This window comes from Cnephaeus nilssonii (genome assembly GCF_951640355.1).
Source record: "Cnephaeus nilssonii genome assembly, chromosome: 11".
Classification (NCBI taxonomy): domain Eukaryota; kingdom Metazoa; phylum Chordata; class Mammalia; order Chiroptera; family Vespertilionidae; genus Cnephaeus; species Cnephaeus nilssonii.
Window position 1 is genome coordinate 55,964,760 of NC_137082.1, and position 27,185 is coordinate 55,991,944.

Below are 27,185 nucleotides of genomic sequence, written 5' to 3' on the forward strand. Positions count from 1 at the left end.
TTTTGTAAAGCGGGGGGAAGACTCCTTTAAAAAGCCGCAAGAACACCAAGTTCCCACTCCGCCGGCGGCCGGGTTGGGCGGGGCCTAGCCCACGTGGCCGGCGGGAGCGGGGCGGTGGCGTGCAGTGCGCAGGCGCCCCGCTGAGCGGCGCACGGGGGCCGCGAGCCCACGCGCCCCGCCCGGCCTCCTCCCCGCCGCGCCGGTTCTCCACCCTCCAGGCCCCGCCTCGCCGCCCGGCTCCTCGCCGCCTCCAGCTCCGCGGGCGAACTGCGCGTTGCTGCGTCATCGCTAGTGGCCGGTTTGAATGAGGCTCCCGTCGCACCCGAGCTGCCGCCAACCCCGCGCCGCCCTCTCGCCTGCTGCCACAGCTTCTTCGCGTCCCTTTCCCTTCGCCGCCCTTGCCAGGCCCCGCCGCCCTGTGCCGCCGCCTCCCCGCACACCCCGCCATGCCGCTGTACTCCGGTGAGCTCCCCTCTCGCCTCTGGCCCCGCGGTCCTCGCCAGCCCTAGGCCTGTCAGCAGGCCTGGCCTGCGGGGCGGACGCCCGGCTGAGCACGGGCGGGGGAGGGGACGGGAAGGGGACGGGGAGGCGTGGGCGGGGGTGGCTGCGGCGTGGAGTGGAGCTGGCCTCTCTCTCTCTCTCTCTCTCTCTCCATGCCCGTCGCGCCCTGCAGCGCGAGGGAGCGCTGTCTGCCCAGGGCCGCCCGGCGGGGGAGGTGGGAGCGCGAGTGGAGATGGGGAAGCCGGAGCGTCGGCCTCGGGGAGTGGTGACTCTGCAGAATAGTTTCTGTCGCCGTCCGAGGGAGCGGGGACCGGTGAGGGCGTGTCCTGCGGCCCCCGGGCCAGGCTGGGGGTGCCTGGGACTTGCCCGTGCTCCTCGGCGGTGGCTGTGGCAGGGGGCGCCCTAGAGGGAACCCTGAAGGGAGGGAGGGAGGGATGGAGGGACCTGAGATGTGAGACTAGCCTTCACCATTCATGGGGTTTCCCTTCGCTTACTTACCCCTTGCTGCCGTTGCAAAACCCCCTCTTTCGTGCCAATTTCTGTTTTGTGCCAAAGCAGATTGCGACTTACTGTGTTTTTGTGTTTTTCTTTAACTAAGTTTTTACTTCATCAAGCGTATTGAGTTTCCCTGTCCGAAGCATGGTGTTGGCTTTGTGAAGCAGAGGAGTATAGATGACACCTATCCGCGGGCATCCTTTCCTTCTGATTGGCGTTTGCCGGGTGTTTGCCGGATGGCAGTCTAAAGGGATTGGCCGGCGATCACATTTTTAATGAATGGACCTTCCTGTTTCCTAATCTGATTCAAAATGGCAGGCAGCTAAGATGTACGAGGTGGCTTCAGTTGGCTATGGATGTGTGTGACCCGTTGGCCATACCCGGCTATCATAATTCCTTTATTGAAGATTCAGCATTTTCAAAGAAAGGCATGCAACAAAAAAGTAATGTTTAACATTGAGGTGGATTCTTGATCTAGATTCTTCAATTGAATGCTTTAGTAGTGATTGCTCAAGCTGTTTCTATAATTATTAGCAGTAGGATAATTACACAAATAATTAACAGTAGAACCATACTTGAAATATTACATTTATGCCGTATAGAGTGGAGGGAGCACTGGTGTTGATAAATCCCACCGTAGGCTAATACTTAAACACACTCGTAGATACACATACAACAAAACCAACCCCTCTCTTGTTCCCCTAAAAATATGCCCGTATTCACCAAGCTGTCGATTTTAAAAATCGAATTCCTTCTTAAAGATTTAATCAAACTTTTCCTTATTTCCAAAATAGAAGAATTGAAGTAGATTTGTAAGGTTTCTTCCTTTGACATCTCTATATTGAGAATCTGTATTTTCAGGTTCTGCAAAAAGCCCTATATTAAAAGGAGAACATTTTAAGTACTGTTTCATAAGTTTTGGTAGAAAATTAAGTATCCAGATTTTTATATAGTTAAGGTAAGTGCCACAACACTCAGTGACCACCTGTGTGCCTGGTACAAAGCTAGTGTTTTTGTACATGTAGCTTTGTTTCAATCTGCAACATAATCCTGAGATACTGGTATAATTCTCCTTTATGGGTTAGCAAAAAAGTTTAAGTTAACTTGCCCATGTGACACAGCGAAGTACATTTCAGATAGGTTCCTCTTCATTATTGTTTTCTTTTAGTCCTATATTTTGCTTGTACTATTATGTTTTTAGCTTATCTCAGTGTTTACAGTTGTACCCTCTTCAATTTCCCTGCTGCAGCTCGCATAATCTAATGTTCAAACCAGATCAAAGTTGCCTTTATGAAAACCTTTCAGAGATGCACATTTTCTATGACATAAAGCCTGTATTTTTAGCATAATTTATGTTATCTTCCTTGACTTGATCCTTGGCCAGCTTCCAGTTTCAGCTGATTCTGCTTCACTCTGGGAATTACATACCATGCTGCTTTATGTTTTTCTTGTCTTTTCCAGGAATGCTTTTATTTTTTCTTTTTCTCTAACACCTAATTTATCTTTGAGTCTTAGCTCGATAGTGATAAAAAATTGATAGTGAAAACACAAAGTTATCACTTCCTCCAGGGAATTCTTCCTTGCTCAGGAAGCATTCTACTGTGCTCCTGTAGCATTTATAATACGTATATTATTTATTTTAACCTTTTCTTCTCCATTTCTCCCTTGTTAGACCATAAATAAGTTCATAGAGTCTTCCCTAATGCTTGTTACTGGGCTTAACATTGAATGAATGCTGAATACATTAATTGAACTGATGAAAGAATTGGTATTTGGAGTCAGGGTCAGTTTTTCATATTCTGATTTTTTTAAAAAAATATTTTTTATTGATTTCTTACAGAGAGGAAGGGAGAGAGAGCTAGATAGTTAGAAACATGAGAGAGAAACATCAATCAGCTGCCTCCTGCACACCCCCCACTGGGGATGTGCCTGCAACCAAGGTACATGCCCTTGACCGGAATCGAACCTGGGACCTTTCAGTCCGCAGGCCGACGCTCTATCCACTGAGCCAAACCGGTTTCGGCTTTATTCTGATTTTAGTAGTTGGAAATCAGACAGCTGATAGTTGTGAGGTTCTCGTTTTAAATAGGTATAAAGTTTTTAGTGGAAACAAACTATATACTTGAGTTTATTTATTTTTATATATTTCAAAAATTAGCTATTTTATTAGACTAATTGAAAGTTTTTTATTGGCTGAAATTTTCTTATTATGGTAAAGTATATGTAACATAAAATGTACTATTTTAATCATTTTTGAGTGTACAGTTTTTGGCCTTCAGTACATTCACATTGTTGTGTAGTCATCATCACTAACCACCTCCCAAACTTTTTCATGTTTCTAAACTGGAACTGTTTCATTGAACAATATGCTCCCTTTTTCTATTTCCTCCGTTCTACTTTCTGCCTCTGAATTTGACTACTCTAGTACCTCATATAAGTGGAATCATACAATAATTGTCCTTTTGTGTCTGCCTTATTTCGCTTAGTATATAATGTCTCCAAGATTTATCCATGTTGTACCGTGTGTAAGAATTTCATTACTTTTTAAGGCAGATAATATTCATTGTGGATATATGCCATATTTTGTTAACCCATTTATCTGTTGATGGACACTTAGGTTGCTCCCATCTTTTGGCTATTGTGAATAATGCTGGGTATAAAATACCAGTTTCAGTCCCTGCTTTATATACTTTTTGGTGTACACCTAGAAGTAGAATTACTGGATCATATGGTAATTCTATGTTTAATTTTGTTAGGTACTGCTATACGTTTTTCCACAATGCCTGCACCGTTTTATAGTCTTATTAGCAACGGTTCCAGTTTTCACCACATTATTTTCTAAATGGATATTTGAATGGCTGTGAAGTAGGATTTCAATATATTTTAGTGATTTAATTATATCTTTATATAACTAAATAAATAATTCTTAATATTTGACCATCTTGTGCTCAGGAACCGCACTTTTCAATTCTTAGATTTCAGAATCTGTATTCCTTAACTTGTTTTAAATATGCTTTTATCTCCCCAATTTTTTCTCTCTCCACCTTTCAAAAACCTCTCTCCTCTCTATTCCAATAGTATGTAGATTTTAATGATTTCTTAATTAAATACATTTTGAAGTCTGTGAATCTTATTCTGGGAATTATTTCAGTGTGATCATATTTTGTAGAAGTTATTGACACAGGATTCCGGAGACTTGAATATTTACTAACTAGTCTTTTTGACATTAGTAAGTTAACCAACTTCTCTTAACTGTTGGTTTCCTTATTTATCAAATGAGAAGTTGGATTAGATCCAGTTAAATTTTGTTCAGGACCTACTGCATTCAAGTCACTTCTGATTTAGTATAGGCATTGTGAACATAAAAAGATGAATGACATAGTTTGGCTTTTAAGAACTAGCCTTCTTCTCAATGTGAAGTCCTGTTATTTTATAAATGAAAACAATAAATTACGGTTTTGTTTGCAGTTATTGTGAAGTGGGGAAAAGAGAAATTTGAAGGTGTAGAATTGAATACTGATGAACCTCCAATGGTGTTCAAGGCTCAGCTTTTTGCACTGACTGGAGTCCAGCCATCCAGACAGAAAGTTATGGTGAAAGGAGGAACATTGAAGGTAAAACTTAGTCCATATTTTCATTATATACTACTAGAGGCCCGGTGCACGAAATTCATGCACTCGGGGCGGGGGCAAGAGGGGGTCCCTTAACCTGTCCTTCGCCCTCTCACAGTCCAGGAGCCCTCAGGGAATGTCTGACTGATGGCTGTAAGCCAGCAGTCGGACATTCTTAGTTGCTTGCCACTGCTGCTGCGCCTGGATTCTGGCTGAGCGGCAATCCCCCCCTCCCCTTGTGGTCAGTGCGTGTCATAATGACCAGTCGTCTGCCGTTCCGTCTATTTGCATATTAGCCTTTTATTATATAGGATTATTATATAATTAGTGGAATGTAGCATATGAGGTTTTTTTATTTGGTGAGTATGTAGTTAAGGGATTATAACTATTTTATTCATGTTAGTGTAAGAGGAACATTGTGGCCTTTCAAACGTTATATTATAAAAGCATCACTAAATTTTTTATTTTCAAATTCACTATATTAATGAATACCTCCGTGGGTCACGGGAGTCAGGTCAAGCCCTGGTTTTGAAATACTGGAAAACTGTTAATTTTTTCCTGTGGCCTTTCTTGCATCCTACCCATTAAAAAAGAACTTCATTCTCTTAAGAGTTATTGCTTTCTAACACCTATCTGGAGGTGGGAGAGAAAAAATTTTGTTTAAAAAAATAGAGAATTAAATTTTTTCAATTTCCCTTGGAATAATCACATTGACTACAGTTAAGAGTCCAATGATGAATCATTGATGAAGGACCACAAAAAAAGATGCAAAGGTGTTTTCTTCATTGTTGTTTATAATACTGTATAAGTATAGTTTTAAAAACATACTTTAAGAGTTAGATATGAAATGCTAAAGAGCTATAGAGATAAGGGCTGGCTACCCCTGTTAGCTGGGCAGTAAAACAGATGTTGGTGAAGAAACATTATTTTCCCTCCAAGTTGCATTATGAACTTTTAGTCATTGACTAGAGGCCTGGTGTATGAAATTCGTGCACTTGGGGGATCCCTCAGCCCGGCCTGTGCCCTCTCCCAGTCAGGGAGCCCTTGGGGGATGTCTGACTGATGGCTTAGGCCCGCTCCCATGGGAGCTGTCAGTCACATCCTTAGCGCTGCTGCGGAGGCAGGAGAGGTTCCTGCCACCGCCACTGTGCTTGCCAGCCATGAGCCGGGCTTCTGGCTGAGCAGCACTCCCCCTGTGGGAGCGCACTGACCACCAGGGGGCAGCTCCTGCATTGAGTGTCTGTCCCCTGGTGGTCAGCGCGTGTCATAGTGACCGGGTTGTTCTGCCCTTCAGTCTATTTGCATATTAGCCGTTTATTATATAGGATAACCTAATTTCTGCTGAGCTGTGTGCAGGCATACCTCAGAGATATTGCTGGTTTGGTTCCAAAGCACTGCAGTAAAGTCTATTAAGTGTGCAATAGCATTATGTTTAGAAAAACAATGTACATACCTTAATTAAAAAATACTTTATTGCTAAAAAATGATAATTTTCGGAGCCTTCAAATTTTCTCTGGAGGAGGGTCTTGTAAAAATCAAATAACTGCAAAGTGCAGTAAAGCAAAGGTAGTAAAACAAGGCATGCCTGAACTGGTGTAGTACTGTAGGGAATTATAGAAAAATGCTAATTAAATGAAATTGCCTACTATATAACTCACTTATTGAATACATACTTTGTGTCAGGCTTTTATTTAAAAAAAATTCTCATCTGTATATATTTAAAAAATGATGAAAATAATTGCATTTTATATATTTTATAAATGAGAAAACAGCAATAGAGAGTTTTAAGTAAGATACCAAAAGGAAATATGTACAAGTCAAGTAGATTTGGGTTCATTTCCCAGCTTTTGTGACCTCGGGTAAGGAAGTGCTCTGAGGGGGCATATATAGTTATTATTACTTATGATTAGCAGTAGTAGCCCTTAAACTGAGAAGTCTTTTTTTAATTTTATTAATATGTTTTTATTGATTTCAGAGAGAGGAAGGGAGAGGGAGAGAAATATAAGCATCAATGATGAGAGAGAATCATTGATCGGCCTCTACTGGGAATTGAGCCCGCAACCCCGGCATGTGCCTCAACCAGGAGTCGAACTGTGATCTGGTTCATAGGGCGATGCTCAACCACTGACCCACCTGGGCCGGGTGAGGAGAGTCTTTAGGAAGTTACTGTGCCACTTTGAAGCAGGGTGTCTGGAGAGATAATTAGTGACTCCCCCAAAGGGAAGCAAATTGAGTGCCTGGTACTTTCCTCAAAAAAAATGGAGTAATAGAGAACTGACTTTATTCTGTATAGGAAAGGGCATAGCTTTAGTAGGCCAAAATATCTGTGAACCACTCACGGTATTAAGAAAAAAATTTTCATTTAATTGAACATATTCAAGTAAAAATATTGGTTAATTGTTTCATAGATGTGAAATGGGACAGAACAAGTATTATTAAGGGTTACTTTGCATTGGGTGGTCCTGTTTACTCTCCTGGAACCATTTTTAATAGCATTTCATCAAGAGTCTCCGGATTTGAATGATAAATTCTGTAATTACCCTATTTATGTAGACCTTATTTCATGTTACTCTTCATTCTTGTCACCTAAGGTAGTTATTGGCTCTGCTGATTCCAAACATGCAACGAACATGCAAAAATTAGCATCTTTCATTTGTCATCAATCAGGTGTTTTTTAGTACTTTTGGTGCTGCCAGGTTTACTGTCTTAGATTGTGTCTTATGTAGTTTAAGCAATTAATAGTATATTTAGGATTGCATGTGTTTTTAAAAAATACTTTGATTACAATAATTTAAATAAAATCTGACAGAAAAATTATATTTTGAGTAGCTTATAATTAGTTGATTATTAGAATATGCTCAGATTGTACAGGGGTGATTAAAAGTTTTTTATTTGTCTTTAAAACAGGATGATGATTGGGGAAACATCAAAATAAAAAATGTAAGTGTAATCCTAAGAACACTATTTATTATAATGCAATTTCCTAATTATTATTTTGAAATATATTCCAAATGTCCTTTTTTCCATGTGTACATTGAGTTGTTCCAGCAACATCTGTTGAAAATACTTTACTCTTCCCATTGACTTGTGTTGGAAACTTTCTCGAAAATTAATTGTACGTTTGTTTTTGGCCTCTTGTTTCATAATATATTAGATTAAACTTGTACCACTACCATATTCTTGATTATTAAAGCTTTTTAAGTCTGGAAATAAGATAGTGTGAGTTCTCCAACTTTTTCTTCTTTGAGACTGTTTAAGCTTCTTTGAGTTTTTGTGTAATTTTAGAGAAGTCTGTCAATTTCTACAAATGGACTTCTGGAATTTTGTTTGAGATTACATTGAATTACTAGTACAATTTGGGGAGAATGCACATCATAACAGTATTGAGTATTAAAATCCTTAAATATGGTCTAATTCTTCATTTGTTTAGGTCTTTATATTATTCTCTTAGCAGAGCTTTAGTTTTTCATTTCAGCATAGAGGTTTTGCATGGTTTTTTGTGAGGTTCATGGAACTTAATGTTTCTTAGCTGTTGAAAATGATACTTAAAAAATGTGTTTTCCAATGTTCATGGCTAGATTATAAAAATATAGTATATTTGTATCCACATACTCACCAGCACTTCTTTGTTGATTAATTTATGGTTGCCATTCTGGCAGGTGTAAGGTCAGATAACTAATTGAAATTTATTTTGCATCTCTGATATAGTGACTTTGAACATTCTTTTCATGTGTCTATTGGCCATCTGTATTCTCTTTGGAGAAGTATCTATTTAGGTCCTTGGTTGCTTTTTTAATTGGATTGTTTGTCTTCCTGGTGTTGAGGTATATGAGTTCCTTGCATATTTTGGAAATTAAATCCTTATCAGATCCTTCCCATTGGCAAATGTTTTCTCATACAGTGGGAAGACTTTTAATTAAGAATTTAGTGTGTTTAAGTAAATGAAGGACTATCAGATACTATATTTTCTTTTACATCAATTTTGGTAGTTTGCCACTTTTAAGGCATTGGTATGTTAAATTTAAGTTGTTGAATTGATTGGCATACTATACTTTTAATTCTAGAATCTGTAGTGTGTTTTCTTTCGTTCCTTTTCCCCTTGGTATTGGCAAATTGTGATTTCTTAGCTATTGTCATGGGTATGAATTTGCTACATGAATTAAAGATTTTATAAAGTTTCTAATAAAAAAATTTTATAGTTCAAAAAGGAATTTCATTAAATTTAGATAATAATTTGGAATCATGTTTTTACAATAATTTTTCCAGTCCAGAAACCTGTCATGTCCTTCAATTTACTTAGATGTTTTTTATATTCCTAACCAGAGCTTTATGGTTATAATCTTTATGGATATACCATATATATATACACACACACACACACACACACACCCACACACACACACATACACATACACACACACACACACACACACACATCCTATCTAATAAAAGAGTAATATGCAAATAGACCATCACCCCAACACACAAGATGGCTGCCCCCATGTGGACACAAGATGGCTGCCACAAGATGGCCAGCAGGGGAGGGCAGTTGTGGGCTATCAGGTCAGCAGGGGAGGGCAGTTGGGAGGGACCAGGCCTGCAAGGGAGGGCAGTTGGGGGCGATTAGGTCAGCCGGGGAGGGCAGTTAGGGTGACCTGGCTGGCAGAGGAGGGCAGTTGGGGGCGAACAGGCCTGCAGGGGTGGACAGTTTGCGGGGGGGGGGGGAACCCAGGCCTGCAGGGGAAGGCAGTTGGGGGGGACCAGGCCTGCAGGAGAGGGCAGTTGGGGGGAACCAGGCCAGCAGGGGAGAGCAGTTAGGGGCAAACAGGCCTACAGGGGAAGGCAGTTGGGGGGGACCAGGCCTGCAGGAGAGGGCAGTTGGGGGGAACCAGGCCAGCAGGGGAGAGCAGTTAGGGGCAAACAGGCCTACAGGGGAGGGCAGTTGCAGGCGACCAGGTCAGCAGGTGAGGGCAGTTAAGGGCGACTAGGCTAGCAAGGGAGGGCAGTTAGGGGTTACCGGGCCAGGAGGGGAGGGCAGTTAGGGGTTTCCGGGCCAGCAGGGGAGGACAGTTGGGGGTGACCAGCCTGGCAGGGGAGGACAGTTAGAGGTGACCAGGCTGGCAGAGGAGGGCAGTTAGGGGCAATTGGGCTGGCAGGGGAGCAGTTAGGCGTCGATCAGGCTGGCAGGGGAGTGGTTAGGGGGCGATCAGGCTGGCAGGCAGGCAAGTGGTTGGGAGCCAGCAGTTCTGTATTGTGAGAGGGATGTCTGGGATCGGGCCTAAACGGGCAGTTGGGCTTCCCTTGAGGGGTCCCAGATTGGAGAGGGTGCAGGCTGAGCTGAAGGACATCCCCCCATGCATGAATTTCATGCACCGGGCCTCTTATGTTCATATATTCATATATTCATATATTCATATATTCATATATATGTATACACACACACGTACATATATATTGATTTCAGTGAGAAAGGGAGAGGGAGAGATAGAAACATCAATGATGAGAGAGAATCATTGATCATCTGACTCCTGCATGTCTCACACTGGGGATCGAGCCTGCAACATGGGCATGTATCTTGACGGAATAGAGCCGTGACCTCCTGGTTCATAGGTCAACACTCAACCACTGAGCCGTGCTGGCAGGGCCATGGTTATATTCTTACTACATGTTTCTTGTTATGTTTCCTTTTAGGTATTTGTTGGTATTCTTTCTTTTTTATTGTATTTTCTAACTGGCTGTTGCTAATATATTCTTTAACTACTTGGTAAAAAGATTATTTAGTGATGGCTTAGTACTGCTTTGCTATTATCTTATAATTAGAAGCCTGGTGCACAAAATTCGTGCCCTCTGGGGGGGTCCCTCAGCCCGGCCTGCGCCCTCTCACAGTCATTGAGCCCTTGGGGGTTGTCCGACTGACGGCTTAGGCCTGCTCCCCATGGGAGAAGGAGAAGCTCCTGCTACCGCCACTGCGCTCACCAGTCGTGAGCCCGGCTTCTGGCTGAGCAGCGCTCCCCCTGTGGGAGCGCACTGACCACCAAGGGACAGCTCCTGCATTGAGCGTCTGCCCTCTGGTGGTCAGTGCGCATCATAGCGACTGGTTGTTCCGCCGTTGGGCCGAAACCAGACCTCCGACATCTCCCGAGGGGTCCCGGATTGTGAGAGGGCATAGGCCAGGCCAAGGGACCCCACTGGTGCACTATTGGGGCCAGGGAGGGACGTGGGAGGTTGGCCAGCTAGGGAGGGAATGTGGGAGGGCTCCAGGCCATGTCTGGCCTGTCTCAGTCCCGAGCAGCTGGACCCCAGCAGCAAGCTAACCTACCGGTTGGAGCGTCTGCCCCCTGGTGGTCAGTGCACGTTATAGCGAGTGGTTGAGTAGCTTTAGCATGTTATGCTTTGATTGGTTGAATGGCCGACCAGACAACTGGACACTTAGCATATTAGGCTTTTATTATATAGGATAAGTTTTAAGTAAAAATAACAGGTGATAGAAGGAGGGTTATTGGAGTTCAGCATAGGTACTATTTAAGACTATGAGTTCATTGACCTTATTAATTTCCTAATTTTAACCTTTTGCACTCGGATGTCGAGTGTGACTCGACACGGTTAGCATTGGTAGCAGCTTGTATGTATTTGAAATATAAAAAAATCCAAATAAATAAGTTTGTATGAAAAGAAACTCCAGTTTTTTATTCTACTGCCGTGCTTTGTAAAATCTGGGGTATTTAAAAAATTAAATCCCGAGTAGAATAAAGGAATCGAGAAAAAAGCAAGCGAGTGCAAAGGGTTAATCCTCATCTAAACATTTTTTATTTTTATTATTTATTTATTTATTTATTTTTTAAATATATATATTTTTATTGATTTTTCACAGAGAGGAAGGGAGAGGGAGAGAGAGCTAGAAACATCGATGAAAGAGAGACATCGACCAGCTGCCTCCTGCACACCCCCCACCGGGGGATGTGCCCACAACCAATGTACATGCCCTTGACCGGAATCGAACCTGGGGACCTTCCAGTCCGCAGACCGACGCTCTATCCACTGAGCCAAACCGGTTTCGGCAACATTTTTTATTTTTATCTTATTTTTTTGTTAAACCTCCACTCTGTTGTTATTGTTTTTAAACCTCTGTACCCTTTTCTTTGTTTCATGTGTTAATATCTTCCAGGTAAGATATTGAGTAAGATTTTGTTCACATTTCAGGATTCTGAGATTTAGGGTGACAGTGTCTTCATTGGTCTTTTGTTATATTGATTGTTACGTATGTATTGAATATAAGTATTCAGTTAGGTTAATGTGTGGAATTAAAAAATTGAGTATTTTGAACTTATGTGTTTGGTTTGATGTTTTCCAGTAATGGAGTTTTAAATGTTCTCAATATTTTTATTCAAATGTAAACAATTGTTACAGTTACATAATAGATATTTATAGAAAATTTTTTTTATCAGGCTTAATTTATTTGGTATGGGAAGAAATTGTACCATTAAATGTTAATGATCATTTGAAAAATTCCCTTCTCTGCAGTATGTAAACATTCTCAACTTTGTTTATGACAGTATTTTTTCCTTTAGCTTTACTGATTTATAATTTTTATAGAGCAAAATTTACCTTTTTTTAGTGTATAATTTGATGAATTTGGTTAATTTTGTATAGTCCTTTAACCACACCACAATCAGGATACAGAAGTTCCATCACTCTTAAGTTTCCTTGTGTCTCTTTGCCAATAAGCTGGCTACCTCTGGCCTGAAGAAATTTCGTACTTCAAAAATTTTTTTTTTGATAACTCAGTAATTTTTAGTATATCTACAGAGATGTGAAATCTTCTCCACAGTCTAATTTTAGGATATTTCAATTATCCTGAAAGAAATGCACGTCTATTTAAAGTCACTCCCTATTCCCACCTTCAGTCCTAACAACTGCTAATCTACTTTGTATCTTTATAAAACAGGGAATAACTCTACTAATGATGGGATCAGCAGATGCACTTCCTGAAGAACCCTCAGCTAAAACTGTCTTCGTAGAAGATATGACAGAAGAACAGTTAGCATCTGCTGTAAGACAAACTACATTTTATATGACCACTACTTTTCAAAAGTACAGTTACTAAGGTGCCTTTCAGAAAGTAGCACATGAATGCTTTGAAGATTTAATAGTTAATATCAAGATGTATTCATTATAAAGGCAGTTAATATCTGTAATGTAAGTCTGGCTGGTAGTCAGCACTATTTAAGTGTTTACTATTTTTGGGGAAACAGGCTCAGAGAGATTAAGTAGTTTAAATGCTGGGACGTTTAAATTCTTAAAACCTTCCATGTTGAAAATACATGCAATTTATTCTCAATTTAAATGCAGTGTTGGTTTAGAAAGTGGTCAACATACACTTGTCAAATGTTATTAGTTTTACCACCCACCATTTATGTAGTACCATTCCTTTTTTTGTAAGTATTTCTAAGTGTATTTCATCACCCTGTTTTAATGATAATCCTGAAAGGGGGCAGGATTGATATGACTATCCTTTTGTCCTTTTAATATTTTCAAGAAAGGAATTAAAACAGAGAATAACTGTTAGTATGATGTGAGGAAAAATTTTTGTTGGGGAAATAAAATGTTACTTTAGGGTAAAAGTGGAATATACATTGGTATAAGTTGGAAATTTTACTTGCTTTAAAGTGTGTACTTTAGTGATTTATATATGCTACTAGAGGCCTGGTGCACAAAATTCGTGCACGGGGGGGGGGTCCCCTCAGCCCAGTCTGCAACCTCTCCAATCTGGGATCCCTCTTACAATTCTGAACCGCTAGCTCCTAATTGCTCGCCTGCCTGCCTGCCTGATTGCCCCTAACTGCCCCCCCTGTCAGCCTGGTCGCCCCTAACTGTCCCCGCTGCCGGCCTGGTCACCCCTTACTGCCCCCCCCATTGGCCTGGTTGCTCCCAACTGCCCCCCCTGCTAGCCTGGTCGCCCATAACTGAACCCCCCCCCCCACCCGCCGGCCTGGTCACCCCTAACTGCCCTCCCCCCTCCCACCCCTGGCCTGGTTGCCTCTTACTGCCCTCCCTGCCGGCCTGGTTGCCCCTAACTGCCCCACCCCCCATCGGCCTGGTTGCCCCTGCAGCCTGCTGTTCAGTCTTTTGGTTGTCCCTCACTAACCCCCCCTGCCGTACTGGTCGCCCTACGCAGCCTGCTTTTTCAGTCGTTTGGTTGTCCATCATTAACCCCCCCCTGCTGGCCTGGTCACCCCACGCAGCCTGCTGTTCAGTCGTTTGGTCGTCCCTCACTAACCCCCCTGTCGGCCTGGTCGTAGGCAGTCATCTTGTGAGGGTGTGAGGGTCAATTTGCATATTATCTCTTTGTTATATAGGGTGTCATTTTATAAAAAATGATTTCTCTTATCAGATGGAGTTACCATGTGGATTGACAAACCTGGGTAACACTTGTTACATGAATGCTACAGTTCAGTGTATTCGTTCTGTGCCTGAACTCAAAGATGCTCTTAAAAGGTAAGACAGAAGATAAATGTTTTAAGTCTTCTTTAGGTAACAGAGGTTCACATTTGTGTAGTGTTGTTTTGTTTGTGTGTGCATATCATCATCATAATAAAGAGCTAATATGCTAATGGTCGGGATGCCATAATGCGTAATGACCAATCGCAGGAGGCTGTCTGCGCATGCACGGCAGGGCATTGCTCCGGAGACGGGGCGGAAGCGGGGAGGTGCCCGGAGGAGGGGGGACCATCCCGTGCCGGGGAGGTCAGGGGTGAGAGCCGGTAGTATCCCCCCTCACCAGTCCTTCACCACCCACTGCTTGCACTCAGAGTGCCCCGCTGCCCACCTGCCAGGGGAAGGAGCACAGCGCAGCAGGTGGGAGGCTTCCACGCTCTCCTCTGGCACCATAACAGGGCGGAGCCGCCGAGTTGCTCTGGAGATGGGGCAGAAGCAGGGAGGCGCCCGGAGAAGGCAGGGACCAGCCCAAGGCGACTCGAGGGACTGAGGGCGGGGCTTGAAGCGGCCAGAGAAGGCCAGAGGGGTCGGAGGCTGGGCCAGGCCGGTTGTAGCTCTGTGTGGAGAGGTTTGGGTGTCAAGGCAGGGCGGTGGGTGGGTGGGCGGGGCAATGTGATTTTGAGTGCTGGGCTCCTAGTACATACATATATGTATATATATACACACACACACACACACACTAGTATATATATATGTGTGTATTTAGTAGTATATTGAGATATAATTCATTTGTCATATAATTCATTCTTTTAAAGTGTTCAATTAAATTGTCTTTATTATATTCACAGGTTGTGCACAATCACTACTTCTAATTTCACAATATTCCCCACCCACCCCACCCTAAAGAAACCTCATACTCATTAGCAATCACTTCTTATACCCTTCCCACCTGCAACTCTAGGGAATCATTTATTTACTTTTTGTCCTATAGATTTGTCTTTCTGGACATTTCATATAAGTGGGATCATATAATATGTGGTCTTTTTATAACTGCCTTCTTTTACTTATATTATTTTCTAGATTCATTCATGTTAGGTATTAGTACTTCATTCCTTTGTATAGCTGAACTAGCGTTCCCGTTGCAGGAAAAATCCTGCAATAGGGTTTCCTGCTGCACTCTACCCCGCCCTGCCTGCTCTCCTCCCTTGTCCCCCGCCCCGCGTTCTCCGCCAGCCCCCTTGCTTTTCTAACTTCTCTGCCAGCCCGCTCTCCTTCCTTCTCCCCCGGCCCCGCCTCTGCTCCTCCCTTCTCCCCCGGCCCCGCCTCCGCTCCCCCCTTCTCCCCTGGCCCCGCCCCTTCTCCGGCCCCGCCTGCTCAACTTCCTTCTCTCCTGGCCCCGCCTCCGCTCCTCCCTTCTCCTCCCCCTGGCTTGCTTGCTTCTCTGCAGGTTTGCTTCCTTCTGCAGCTCTTGGCTTCTTTCTATGCTGTCTTGATATGCAAATCAGCCGCCATCTTTGTTGGGATAATTTGCATATTCAATCCTGATTGGCTGGTGGGCGTGGTTTGGCTGGTAGGCGTGGTTTGGGCGTAGCGAAGGTGCGGTCAATTTGCATATTTGTCTATTATTAGATAGGATAATATTCAATTGAATGGCTATACCATTCATCAGTTGATGGACACTTGGATTGTTTCCACTTTTAAAATTTTTTTAAATTTATTTCAGAGAGGAAGGGAGAGGGAGAAAGATAGAAACATCAGTGATGAGAGAGAATCCTTGAACGGCTGCTTCCTTGTACGCCCCCTACTGGGGATTGAGTCCGAAACCCAGGCATATCCCCTTGACCAGGAATTGAACCCTGACCTCCTGGTTCATAGGTCAATGCTTAACCACTGAGTCATGCTGGCTGGGCTGTTTCCACTTTTTTTAGTATGAATAATGCAGCTGTAAACATTCAATCACAAGTTATTGTACATATGCGTTGTTTTAATTTCTCTTGTGTATGAGTGTTGCTTGTTTACATGGTAACTCTATGTTAAACAACATTTTGAGGAACTGCCAGATGGTTTTCCAAAGTGGCTTCACCATTTTACTACCTCACTAGCAATGTAAGAGAGTTCCAATTTCTCCACCGCCATGCCAATCTTGTTATTGTATGTCTTTTGATTATAGGCATTCTGAGGGTGAAAGGATATACATGGTGGTTCTCATTTGCATTTACCTGAGTAGTAACATTTTTTCAAGTGCTTATTGGCCATTTGTACATCTTCTCTGGAGAAATGTTTGATCAAATTATTTGCCAATGTTTTAAGTGGTTTGTCTTTATGTGTTCTGTATACAAATACTTCTTCAAATAGATAAATTGCAAATGTTTTTTTCCATTTTGTGATTTTTTTTAACTCTTGATGGTTTTGCTTATAGCATAAAAATTTTGATTTTTTTCTTTTTAAAAATTAAATTTATTGGGTTAACATTGGTCAAACATTTTAAATTTTGATGTAGTTCAGTATTTTTTCTTTTGTTGCTTGCTTGTGTTTTTGTGTGTGGTGTCATGTAAGAAACCATTGTCTAATCCTAGGTCACAAAGATTTATTCCTGTGTTGTTTTTATTAAGAGTTACATAGTTTTAGCTCTTACATTAGGTTTGTGATCCATGTTTACTTAACTTTTATGTGTGATAGGTGTCCCATCTCATTCATTTGCATGTGAATATCCATTTCCTGTAGTACTATTTGTTGAAAAAACTAATCTTTCCCCATTGAATTTTCCTAGCATCTTTGTTGAAAATCAGTTGATCATAATGGGTGTAATAAGTAAGATTTAATTCTGGACATTCATTTTTAGTCTAGAAATAAATTCATTGATTTGTATGTCAGTGCCAGTGAGTAATAGTTTTAAAAAGAAATAAAATTTTGTTTTTATATCACTATACATAAGAAAAAAGAGTAAACAATTATGCATGTCTTGAGAACCTTTGAAATCTATAAATGAGGGTCTCTTCTCTTCAATGAGTCTAAATGTTCAAGATATGGCTCTGTCCAGGCGCACAATTGGTTGTAGTGTAGTCCCGTATACCAAAAGTTGTGGGTTCCATCCCGGGTTGGGTATGTTACAGGAGGCAACCAATTGATGGTTCTCTCTCACATTGATGTCTCTCTCTTCTTTCTTCTCTCTCCTTTCTCCTCCTTTCTTCTCTCTCTCTCTTTCTTTCTCTCTTCTCTTTTCTCTCCTCTCTAAAAAAATCAATAAAAAACATATCCTCACATGAGGATTAAAAAATATATATATATATATATTTTAATTCTGACTAAATTTATTACAACTGTCTTGATATATACATTGCAGTTCTTAATGTATGATACAATTCTAAACTGCAATTTGGATTCCTAGCTTCATGAATGTTAATTTTTTTATTTCCTTAGTGGCTTGTGAAATGCTTTGATAGAACTGAGCATTAGAGAGGAGAGAGTAGGGATACACAGAAACCTGAGAGTAACTGAAGGTTTTCTATATTTCTCTGAATTGAATACTTGTCACATATTTATATGAAGTTGCCTAGAGTGCAACTGATGTATTATCAGTGAACAACATACATTACCTGTCTTTAGGCACTTACAATCTAATTGAGAAAGATGATCAAGTAAACAGGTACTGTTTCAGAACTGTTTTGATGGGAAATGTTACTTATTTTTCTTCAGAGGCCCTGTTTTTTAGTGTGCCCATGTACTAAAGACTTCCCCTTCTTTTTTCTGGGGTACTTTAAAGCCTCTATTTCAAGCCTCTCTTTCATGTCCTGGAGTTATTTCTCTGAGTTTGTATAAGCAGAGGAGATTTCATTTCTGTTGGTTCTGTTTTCTTGAAGCTAAATGACTTTTTTTGAATTCTAAGTTTTCACAAGGCTGGAAGTCGGTCCTTGTACTTATTAACTTAATTGATACAAGGTGACATGGATGTTGTTTGTCATTGGAAAAATGGCACTAACTGATGAAATAGGAATGAAAGAAGAGAAAAAATTACATGGAAAGTGTTTTACAACTGGAGACGCTAAAAATCATTATTAAATAGAGGTTTTTAAAAAATATATATATTTTATTGATTTTTCACAGAGAGGAAGGGAGAGGGATAGAGAGTTAGAAACATCGATGAGAGAGAAACATCAATTAGCTGCCTCCTGCACACCCCCTACTGGGGATGTGCCCGCAACCAGGTACATGCCCTTGACCAGAATTGAACCTGGGACCCTTGAGTCCACAGGCCGACGCTCTATCCACTGAGCCAAACCAGTTAGGGCTCAAATAGAGTTTTTATTTGACAGGTTGTAGAGAGCAGGATGTATAATGATGAAAGATAGAAAGTACATTCAAGAGAAATAGATTATATTGGCTGAAAAGGGAGTGAGTAGAAAGAAAGTACATTCAAGAAAAATAGACTGGATTGATTGAAGAGGCAGTAAGGGCCAAGCAAATCTGGTTGCTTGATGTCAATTGTAATGTGGGAGCTCTAAATTTAGAACCTAAAGTATAAAGTGCATATAATAAAAATTACCTTTGAAAATTCTGTAAGTTATAAAAAATAGTATCACTTGGCCATATTTTTGTCATATTGGAGACTGGCAAACCAACTCTTGGTTAGTACACCATAGTGAGTTTTTTCCATTAACAGTTACTAGATTTCTATCTTACTTTCATTTTTAAATATGTGTAAGAATGGTATTTTCTTGATAGAATTTACTAATAAAATTGGCTGGATTTAACCTTCTCTTCTTCATATACTTTTTGTGTCTTTTAGAGTCAGTTTTGGTAATTTATGTTTTCCTAAGAATTTGTCCTTATGTCTTTAAGCTATTTTAGCATAAGAGTGTTTCCCCCTCCCCCATTTTTATTTAAGTCAAACCTCAGTTCTCGAACATCTCCCACCTCGAATAATTCTGTTTTCGATCAAGTTGTTCAATGAAAAAGTCTTGGTAGTCAAACAAAATTTCTGTTCTCTATCCGACAACCCTTTCATGCTGATACCTGTATGATCAGTAACCCGTCTCTTGGGCGACAAAGGAGAGAGTGGGAAGTATGAATCACTTTACCACTAAACCTTGAATTGTTAACATTTCAGAAAACTGTGCTGTGAATATTTTCGTGCTTTTTCGTTTTGGGGTCTGGAATGGATTTCTCTAATGGGAAAAAAATGATTCGGTTTTTGAACAAATCACTTCTTGAACAGCCTTCCAGAACAAATTAAGTTTGAGAACTGAGGTTCCATTTTATTTGTTAAATTTTTTCTTTTCCTCCCTTGATTATCTTGCCAGAGGCAAATGTATTCTGTTTTTCACAGAATCAGCTATTAGATTTATTCACTCAATTATTTCAATTGTCTGATTCATCCTACTTTTTAAAAAAATTACTTTATTGATTAAGGTATCACATATTTGTCCTCATCCCCCTCATTCCTATTCCAAACCCCTCCCCACGCATGTCCCCACCCCTGTTGTCCGTGATCACTGGTTAGCATCCTACTTTTGTTTGTATTAATTTCTTCTACTTTTTTAGGCTTGTTTTACTTTATTATTATTTTTCTGCTTGTTTTACTGTTTTCTAACTTCTTAAGTTGAATGCCTGGGTCACTTATTTATATCTATAATAATAAAAGCATAATATGTTAATTAGACCGGATGTCCTTCCAGACGACCTTCCGAATGAAGCTGGGGCTGCGAGAAAAGCCCGATCCTGGGTGCCTGCCAGCGGCTGGAGGGAAGCCTGGGTCCTGGGTGCCAGAGGGAAGCTGGTGCCAGCAGCGGGGGGAAGGAAGGCCTACTCTTGCACAAATTTTGTGCATCGGGCCTCTTGTATACATATAAATAATTAGAAAATGCTGTTCAGTTATTTTTTTAAAATAATACTATAAAAATCTCTTATTTTTGGCCCAAAGTTTGTTTTTAATTATTGAATTACTAGAGGCCCAGTGCATGATTTAATCATGCACCTCGGCGCGGCGGAGGCTTTCGGAAGGCCTTGTGCCGGAGCAGACAGACAGCCAGCTCCCCCGCTTTGGCTTTTGATCGCGGGGGAGCTGGCTGTCTATCCGCTGGTGCACCAGGCCTTCCGAAAGCCTCCGGCGCGGCAGAGGCTTTCGAAAGGCCTTGTGCCGGAGCAGACAGACAGCCAGCTCCCCCGCTTTGGCTTTTGATCGCGGGGGAGCTGGCTGTCTATCCGCTGGTGCACCAGGCCTTCCGAAAGCCTCCGGCGCGGCAGAGGCTTTCGAAAGGCCTTGTGCCGGAGCAGACAGACAGCCAGCTCCCCCGCTTTGGCTTTTGATCGCGGGGGAGCTGGCTGTCTATCCGCTGGTGCACCAGGCCTTTCGAAAGCCTCCGGCGCAGCCATGGCACAGACGCTGAGCTTGCGGCGCCAGTGGCGCCGTGAGCTCAGCGTCCTGTTGGCCCAATCAGCTACCCCGGCCACCCTGAGTCCCGCCCCCTGTGCCTCCTGCTGGCCCAATCGTGGGCGTAGCGGAGTGATGGTAATTTACATATTACCATTTTATTATGTAGGATAATATCCAGAAAAGTATACAAATGAATTATCCCAGAATGAACACATCCATGTAACAATACAGATAAACAGAACCCTGTTAGCACTCCCAAAATCCCCTGACCTATCCCTTCCTAATCACTACTCCAGCCTTCTTTCTAAAGTTGTTAATACTAACCTGACTTATTTGACTATTTTGAACTATTTATAAACAAAAACATATACTAGTATATTGTGTTTATTTGAGTCTAGCTCATTATGTTTGATTTATCCATGGTGTGTATTTATAGTTGTAGTTCATTTATGTTCATGCTATATAATAATATCCTTTATGTATATGTTACCAAATAGTTATTCATTCTTCTGTTCATAAATGTTTAGGTTGATCTGATGTATGATTGCTTGTTCTGTATATTTCACAGATAGAAAAGTTAAGACAACCTCTTTTTGCAGGTGATAACAAAAAGACATTAAGCTAACTTAATTACTTTTAAATTTTTATATTATAATTTAATTTTTTAAAAAATATATATTTTATTGATTTTTTACAGAGAGGAAGGGAGAGGGATAGAGAGCTAGAAACATCGATGAGAGAGAAACATCGACCAGCTGCCTCCTGCACACCCCCTACCAGGGATGTGCCCGCAACCAATGTACATGCCCTTGACCGGAATCGAACCTGGGACCCTTCAGTCCGCAGACCGACGCTCTATCCACTGAGCCAAACTGGTTTCGGCATAATTTAATTTTTATTTATTGACTTGACAAAGACTCTTGGTTCTTTTGTCCGTAAAACTCAGTATTTCTATCTTTTAAACCTTAGTATTTCTGTCAGTTCCTCTCTATTTTCTAACCGTTTTTCTTTGTAAAGTTCATTGTTAATTGGCTTATTGGATAGTTTTATCTTAAGTAGGAACTATGTTTTCCTGTAAAAGTGAGAGTTTTGAGGGGATGGAATTAAATTATGTGTAATATTTGTATTCTCAGTTTCCAACAGATCTAAATAAATGAAAAAAAGAAAAAACGAAACTATTCATTTGACTATAATCCCGTGTAACAACTGGATCACGGATCAGCAGGAGGGTGGAGCAGCTACAGGAGGGGGCAGGGCAGCAAGCTATGAGGGTGGGGGGCGGAGAGAGCTACTGGCTACAAGTGGGCTACAGAGAGCTATAGGAGGGGGAACGGCAGCAAGCTATGTGGGGGAGCTACAGGAGGGCGGGGCAGCAGGCGAAGAACTACTGGAGGGCGGAAGCGAGCTACTGGCACATGGATTCTAGTTTAATAATATTTTTTGTGACCTTTCTATTTACATAACCAGAGTTTTTGTTGTAGATTATATTTCAATTTAAAAAAATAAACATCTAGTAAAAGGGATGCATTTTTAATGTTCATTGTGATCAATTTTGACATGCAAATTCTCTGTAACCTATTTTACAATGAAATTATAAAACATTTTCACCATCCTATCAAGTTTTCTTATGCCTTTTCCATTCTGTCCTCATCCCCTTCCACCATTGTGCATTCCTAAATGCACAGAATGTACTTTTTTTTTTTTTTGCTTTTGTTTTGTTTTGACTTAGTTCACTCGAGCATAGTGTCTGAGAATCATCCATATTATTGATTGTGTCAGTAGTTCTGGTTGCTCCACATTCTTGCCAGTCTTGGGTGATATCACTCATTTTCATTTTAGTAGATATATAGTATGTAAGCATAGTTTTGATCATAGTGAATATGCAATCTCTCTCCTACTCCTAATGTTTGAATATTACCTGAATGATAATTTCTGATCTTTTGTCATAAAAGATATTGTATTAGTAAATACTGTGGTTTGAATATTTCTTCTGGAAAGCTAGTTTTTTGTAGTACTATAAGGGAACAGAATTGTAGAGCTGAAAGTTGATTTAGAAATTACTTTATAGAAAGTGCTCATTTTATAGGTGAGCAAACTGACTTGAAATTTAAGTGACTTAGTTTTGAATATAGGTAAATTGATTTTGATTTAATGTTTTTGATCTAATGTCTTTTTTCATTATTTTGAAGTTTTATTTTACTTTCTTTGTAATAGACAGTTAATTTATACTTTTTGTTTTTCAGTATTTTCAGAAAATGTTTGGTATAGATGAGTTAGACAAGGGGAAAGAATTTAAAATATTTTTATTGATTTTAGGGAGGAAGGGAGAGGGATAGAGAGATAGATAGAAACATCAATGATGAGAATCATTGATCAGCTGCCTCCTGCTCGCCCCCTACTGGGGATCGAGCTCGCAACCCAGGCATGAGCCCTTGGCCGGAATTGAACCTGGGACCCTTCAGTCCGCAGGCCGACGCTCTATCCACTGAGCCAAACCGGCTAGGGCAAGAAAGAATTTAAAGTGTGGCTTTATTCATTTAAATTCCTTTTCTTGGTACACCTTTTTTGTCCATATAAGGCTTAAAGGAACAAAACCAGAGAGATGAAAATAGAAAGGTGGGAGCAAATCTGAGAAACTTGCAGTTGAGTGTCATAATAAGTCCTTTTAACTGGTTTCTTCCCATTTGAGTTTGAGAATGAATTGAATTCTAATTATTTAATTCTGCCTTAATGTCCCTAGGTATGCTGGTGCCTTGAGAGCTTCAGGGGAAATGGCTTCAGCACAATATATTACTGCAGGTCAGTATCTTAAAAATACATACTTTTCAAGAGAGAGTATAATATCCAATAAATGTTATCTTTACTCACAGTTTGTTTAGTGCCTTTCAATTTACAAAATGTGTTTTCTAAAACATTACCTCATTAAAATTGGTCTACTTACTGTAAACATCTGGGGACTTATTTTATTATCCAAACTAGGGGCCTAGTGCACGAATTCGTGCAACCTGAAAGGAATTGTGAGCCGTGAGGCTGTGGTAGGCACGGGGAGCAGGTCTTGGCCCATCCTCTGTACCCCTGCCCGGCTCCTCCCGCCGCGGCCCCCGGTCCCCTGTCTGCCGGCAGCCCACTCCTACCTTCACCAATCGCACCTGCTGATGACGCAAAGCGATTGGGGCTGGCGCCAGCAGCGGGTGCAAGTGGCAGCTGCTGCCCCAATCGCCCCTCAGGAGCAAGTGGAGGTGCAGAAGCCCTCAGGGATGATCAGGGCCAGCAGCTGCTGCTCTCATCTGCTGATGGCACCGAGTGATTGGGACCAGTGCCGAGCAGCGGGTGTGAGTGGCAGCTCCTGCACTGGCTGTGGGTGTGAGCAGGGCCAGCACTAGCAGTGGGTGCGAGCAGCGGCTCTGGTGCCAGCAGCGGGTGTGAGTGGGGCTGGTGCCGGCAGCAGGTGCGGGAACAAAGAATTTTCAGTAAGCACCAGAGGCTTGCCCTGATGACAGTGACGGGCGCCCCACCTTGGTCTGGTGCCCCTGCTCACCTGCTCCACCATCCCACCACAGCTAATGCCTGCCATGTTCCGCACACACCCTGGTGCTCAGCGCACGTCATAGTGTCTGGTTGTTCGGTGGTTCTGCCGTTGGGTATATTTATATACTAGCCTTTTATTATATAGCATTATAAACCAGTGATAGAATTTTTTGGAAACCAGTATTTGGATTAAATTATAATTTTGGCTTTAGGTTTATTAGTATAATATATCTTTAGGGATATCCAGGGATAGGTTTTATTATAGTTGATGTGATCATTATAAAAAAGAATCCTGGTGGGTATTAGTGTAAGGAAGTGGTGTATGAGGAATGAGGAGACATGGAAATTCCTGAATGATAGAAATACCTTATTTCTTTATTACATGAGGCCATGTATTCCCGTCTCATTTTGGGACAACTTGACAAAATGAGTACCCTCTTGTTTTTGTTTCTGTTTTAATTGATTTTAGAGAGAGGAAGGGAGAGCGAGAGAGAGAAATAACAATGTGATAGAGAAACATCAATAGGCTGCCTCCTACACACCCCCTAACGGAAACAAACCCATGATTCAGATATGTGCCCTGACCAGGAATTTAACTGGTGACGGTGACCTTTTGGTGAATGGTGACCTTTTGGTGACCTTTTGGTGCAATACTCATCCAACAGAGTCACATCGGGCAGGGCAAAATGAATACCCTCTTAAATCATTGGGCTAGGTTAATAAGGGTTTTATAAGCACTTTTTTTTGGTAACCACTTGATTGAAATATTCATATGTTATACAATTCACCCATGCAAAGTGGACAATGCATTGCTTTTTAGTATATTTACAGAGTTGTGCAACCATCACCAAAATCAATACTGATATAGTACTCTAAAATACAGACTTTATTTAACTTTTGCCAGTTGACCCAGTATTGCCCATTGTAAAATTGTTTTTCTTTTTTTGCTTCAGGAGCCAGTTTAGATTACACATTACATTTAGTTGTTACATCTCGTTAGTCGCTTCTATTTATTTTTTTGGTTAAACCTCCTGAGGATATTTTTTTCATTGATTTTTAGAGAGAGTGGAATGGAGGGGGAGAGACAGAGAGAGAGAAACATAAATGTGGAAGAGACACATCGGTTGGTTGCCTCCTGCATGCACCCTGGTGGGTACCAGAGATCGAGCCTGCAACTGAAGTATGTGCCCTTCACCAGAATAGAACCTGAGACCCTTCATTCTGTCGGCCAACGCTCTAACCACTGAGCCAAACTGATGAGGGTTCATTAGTCGCTTCTAATGTATAGTGTATTTTTGACCTTTTTTCAAATGAAATATATTGAGATGATATATATTAAATAATTTATTCATAGTACATATTAAATCTTAAGCCATCTTCTTTTAGCAGTGTGCGTTTTAAAGTGTTATTACAGTTTAGACTTTTTATTTTAAAAATAGCTTAGTAGTGATGCTTAAATTTCAGCCCTCCCTCCAAAAAATATATATATTTATTGATTTTGGAGAGGAAGAGAGAGATATAAACATCAATGATGAGAGAGAATCATCGATCGGCTGCCTCCTGCATGCCCCTTATCAGAGATTGAGCCTGCAACCAGGGCATGTGCCATGACTTAAGAATGGAACTGTGACCTCTTGGTTGATAGGTCCATGCTCAAACACAGAGCCACAATGGCTGGAACCAAATGTATTTTTTAAGCATTATGTTTAACTGATTTATTCAGGAATATTTAATTGAGCTCTTGTTATGTGCTGAGATGTAGTATTTACTGGGTTTCAGTTATCTCTAACAATAATAGATAACATTCACATTTTAGTTAACAAGTCAAGATAAGCTAGATTAGAGTTTTGCTGTACAGGAAATAAGGACAAAGTAATAGATAGGAAATCAGCAAAGGAAAAGTATTCTGACCTCCAGAAGCCAGGGCTGAATCCATGACTATGGGATTCATGATGCTGAGAGGGGATAAACAGGAAAGATTTTGAAGAAGGCAAATTAGTTTTCGTTTTTTCTTAAGTTGTTCAGTACAATCAGGAAATATGTTGTTTAAAGAGCCAGATTTAAATATTCAGGAGTTCAGTAGATGGGGACCAAGTAAAGGGAAGTGAGGTAGGAGTGAAAACCTGATGGCTTGATAACGGCATAGTGGCAGAACAGTAACATTATACCTGTTTGATCTCTAGACAGAAGTTATATGTATTTGTATGGAATTAATATATACCCTGCTTTGTTTGGGAAAACAGCGGCTGGAAAGGAGAGAGGGGCAGGGCTCAGAAGTTGTTTATAGCTAAATTCTGGTGAGTTCATTAAGATTTGAAAACCAATCTTTTTCTTATTAGGAATCAAATAATTGCAAAATGAATAGATGTATATAAAAAGTTATTAAGCAGTTTTTTGTCTATAGCAATTAAAATTTAATTTACAGTAGCATGTGTTAAATATGCCACTCTTACTAAGGTACTGTTGCTTTGTTTTTAAGCTCTTAGAGATTTGTTTGATTCCATGGATAAAACTTCTTCTAGTATTCCACCTATTATTCTACTGCAGTTTTTGCACATGGCTTTTCCACAGTTTGCAGAGAAGGGTGAACAAGGACAGTATCTTCAACAGGTAATCAGGTCAAGGTTCTTGGTTTTCATTTTATAAATGTAAATCTTAGGTTTCCTACACTTATACTTATTGGAATATATTTGGAAATACAAATATACATCATCTAGTTCTATTATGTCTTGCCTGGCATGATGCAATATTCTGTTAACTGATCCTCTTGCTCTGTTTTTGTTTCTTTGCAATGTTTCTCCATATAGTCCCTAGAGGCCTTTTAAAATGTAAATAAGATTATGTTGGCCCCATGTTCAGTACTTCCTAGTGATTTTCTATCCCTAAATAAGCTAAATCCTAAATAATCCTAAATAACCTAGCCTCTGGCTACCTTTCTGAACTCATCAGATGCCACTGTCTTCCTTGCTTCTCTCCAGATACTGACTTCCTTGCTATTTTTTAAAAAAGTATGTTTTAATTGATTTCAGAGAGAGAGAGAGAGAAATATCAATGATGAGAGAGAATCATTGATTGGCTGCCTCATGCACGCCCCCTACTGGGGATTGAGCCTGCAACCCATGATATGCCCTGACCAGGAGTCCAACTGCGACTTCCTGGTTCATGGGTTGATGCTCAACCACTGAGCCACACCGACAGGGCTTCCTTGCTACTTTTTATTTTTTCTTTATTTTTAATTTATT

The 27,185-nt window shown here is 41.0% G+C and overlaps 1 protein-coding gene across 2 annotated transcripts in view; it reads left to right on the forward strand.

Moving 5' to 3' along the window:
* The first annotated feature begins 290 nt into the window (after positions 1 to 290).
* Positions 291 to 27,185, forward strand: part of USP14 (ubiquitin specific peptidase 14) — a 43,770-nt gene continuing 16,875 nt past the window's right edge. Inside the window, exons 1-7 of one of the 2 annotated variants that reach the window (XM_079785047.1) lie at positions 291 to 462; positions 4,465 to 4,610; positions 7,515 to 7,547; positions 12,553 to 12,657; positions 13,999 to 14,102; positions 23,156 to 23,214; positions 26,423 to 26,553. In XM_079785047.1, the coding sequence (XP_079641173.1) occupies positions 447 to 462; positions 4,465 to 4,610; positions 7,515 to 7,547; positions 12,553 to 12,657; positions 13,999 to 14,102; positions 23,156 to 23,214; positions 26,423 to 26,553 (594 nt within the window). In that variant the 5' untranslated portion in view covers positions 291 to 446. Of the gene's footprint in view, positions 463 to 659; positions 815 to 4,464; positions 4,611 to 7,514; positions 7,548 to 12,552; positions 12,658 to 13,998; positions 14,103 to 23,155; positions 23,215 to 26,422; positions 26,554 to 27,185 lie in introns of those variants that run through there. The other variant, XM_079785048.1, reaches the window with a different exon arrangement.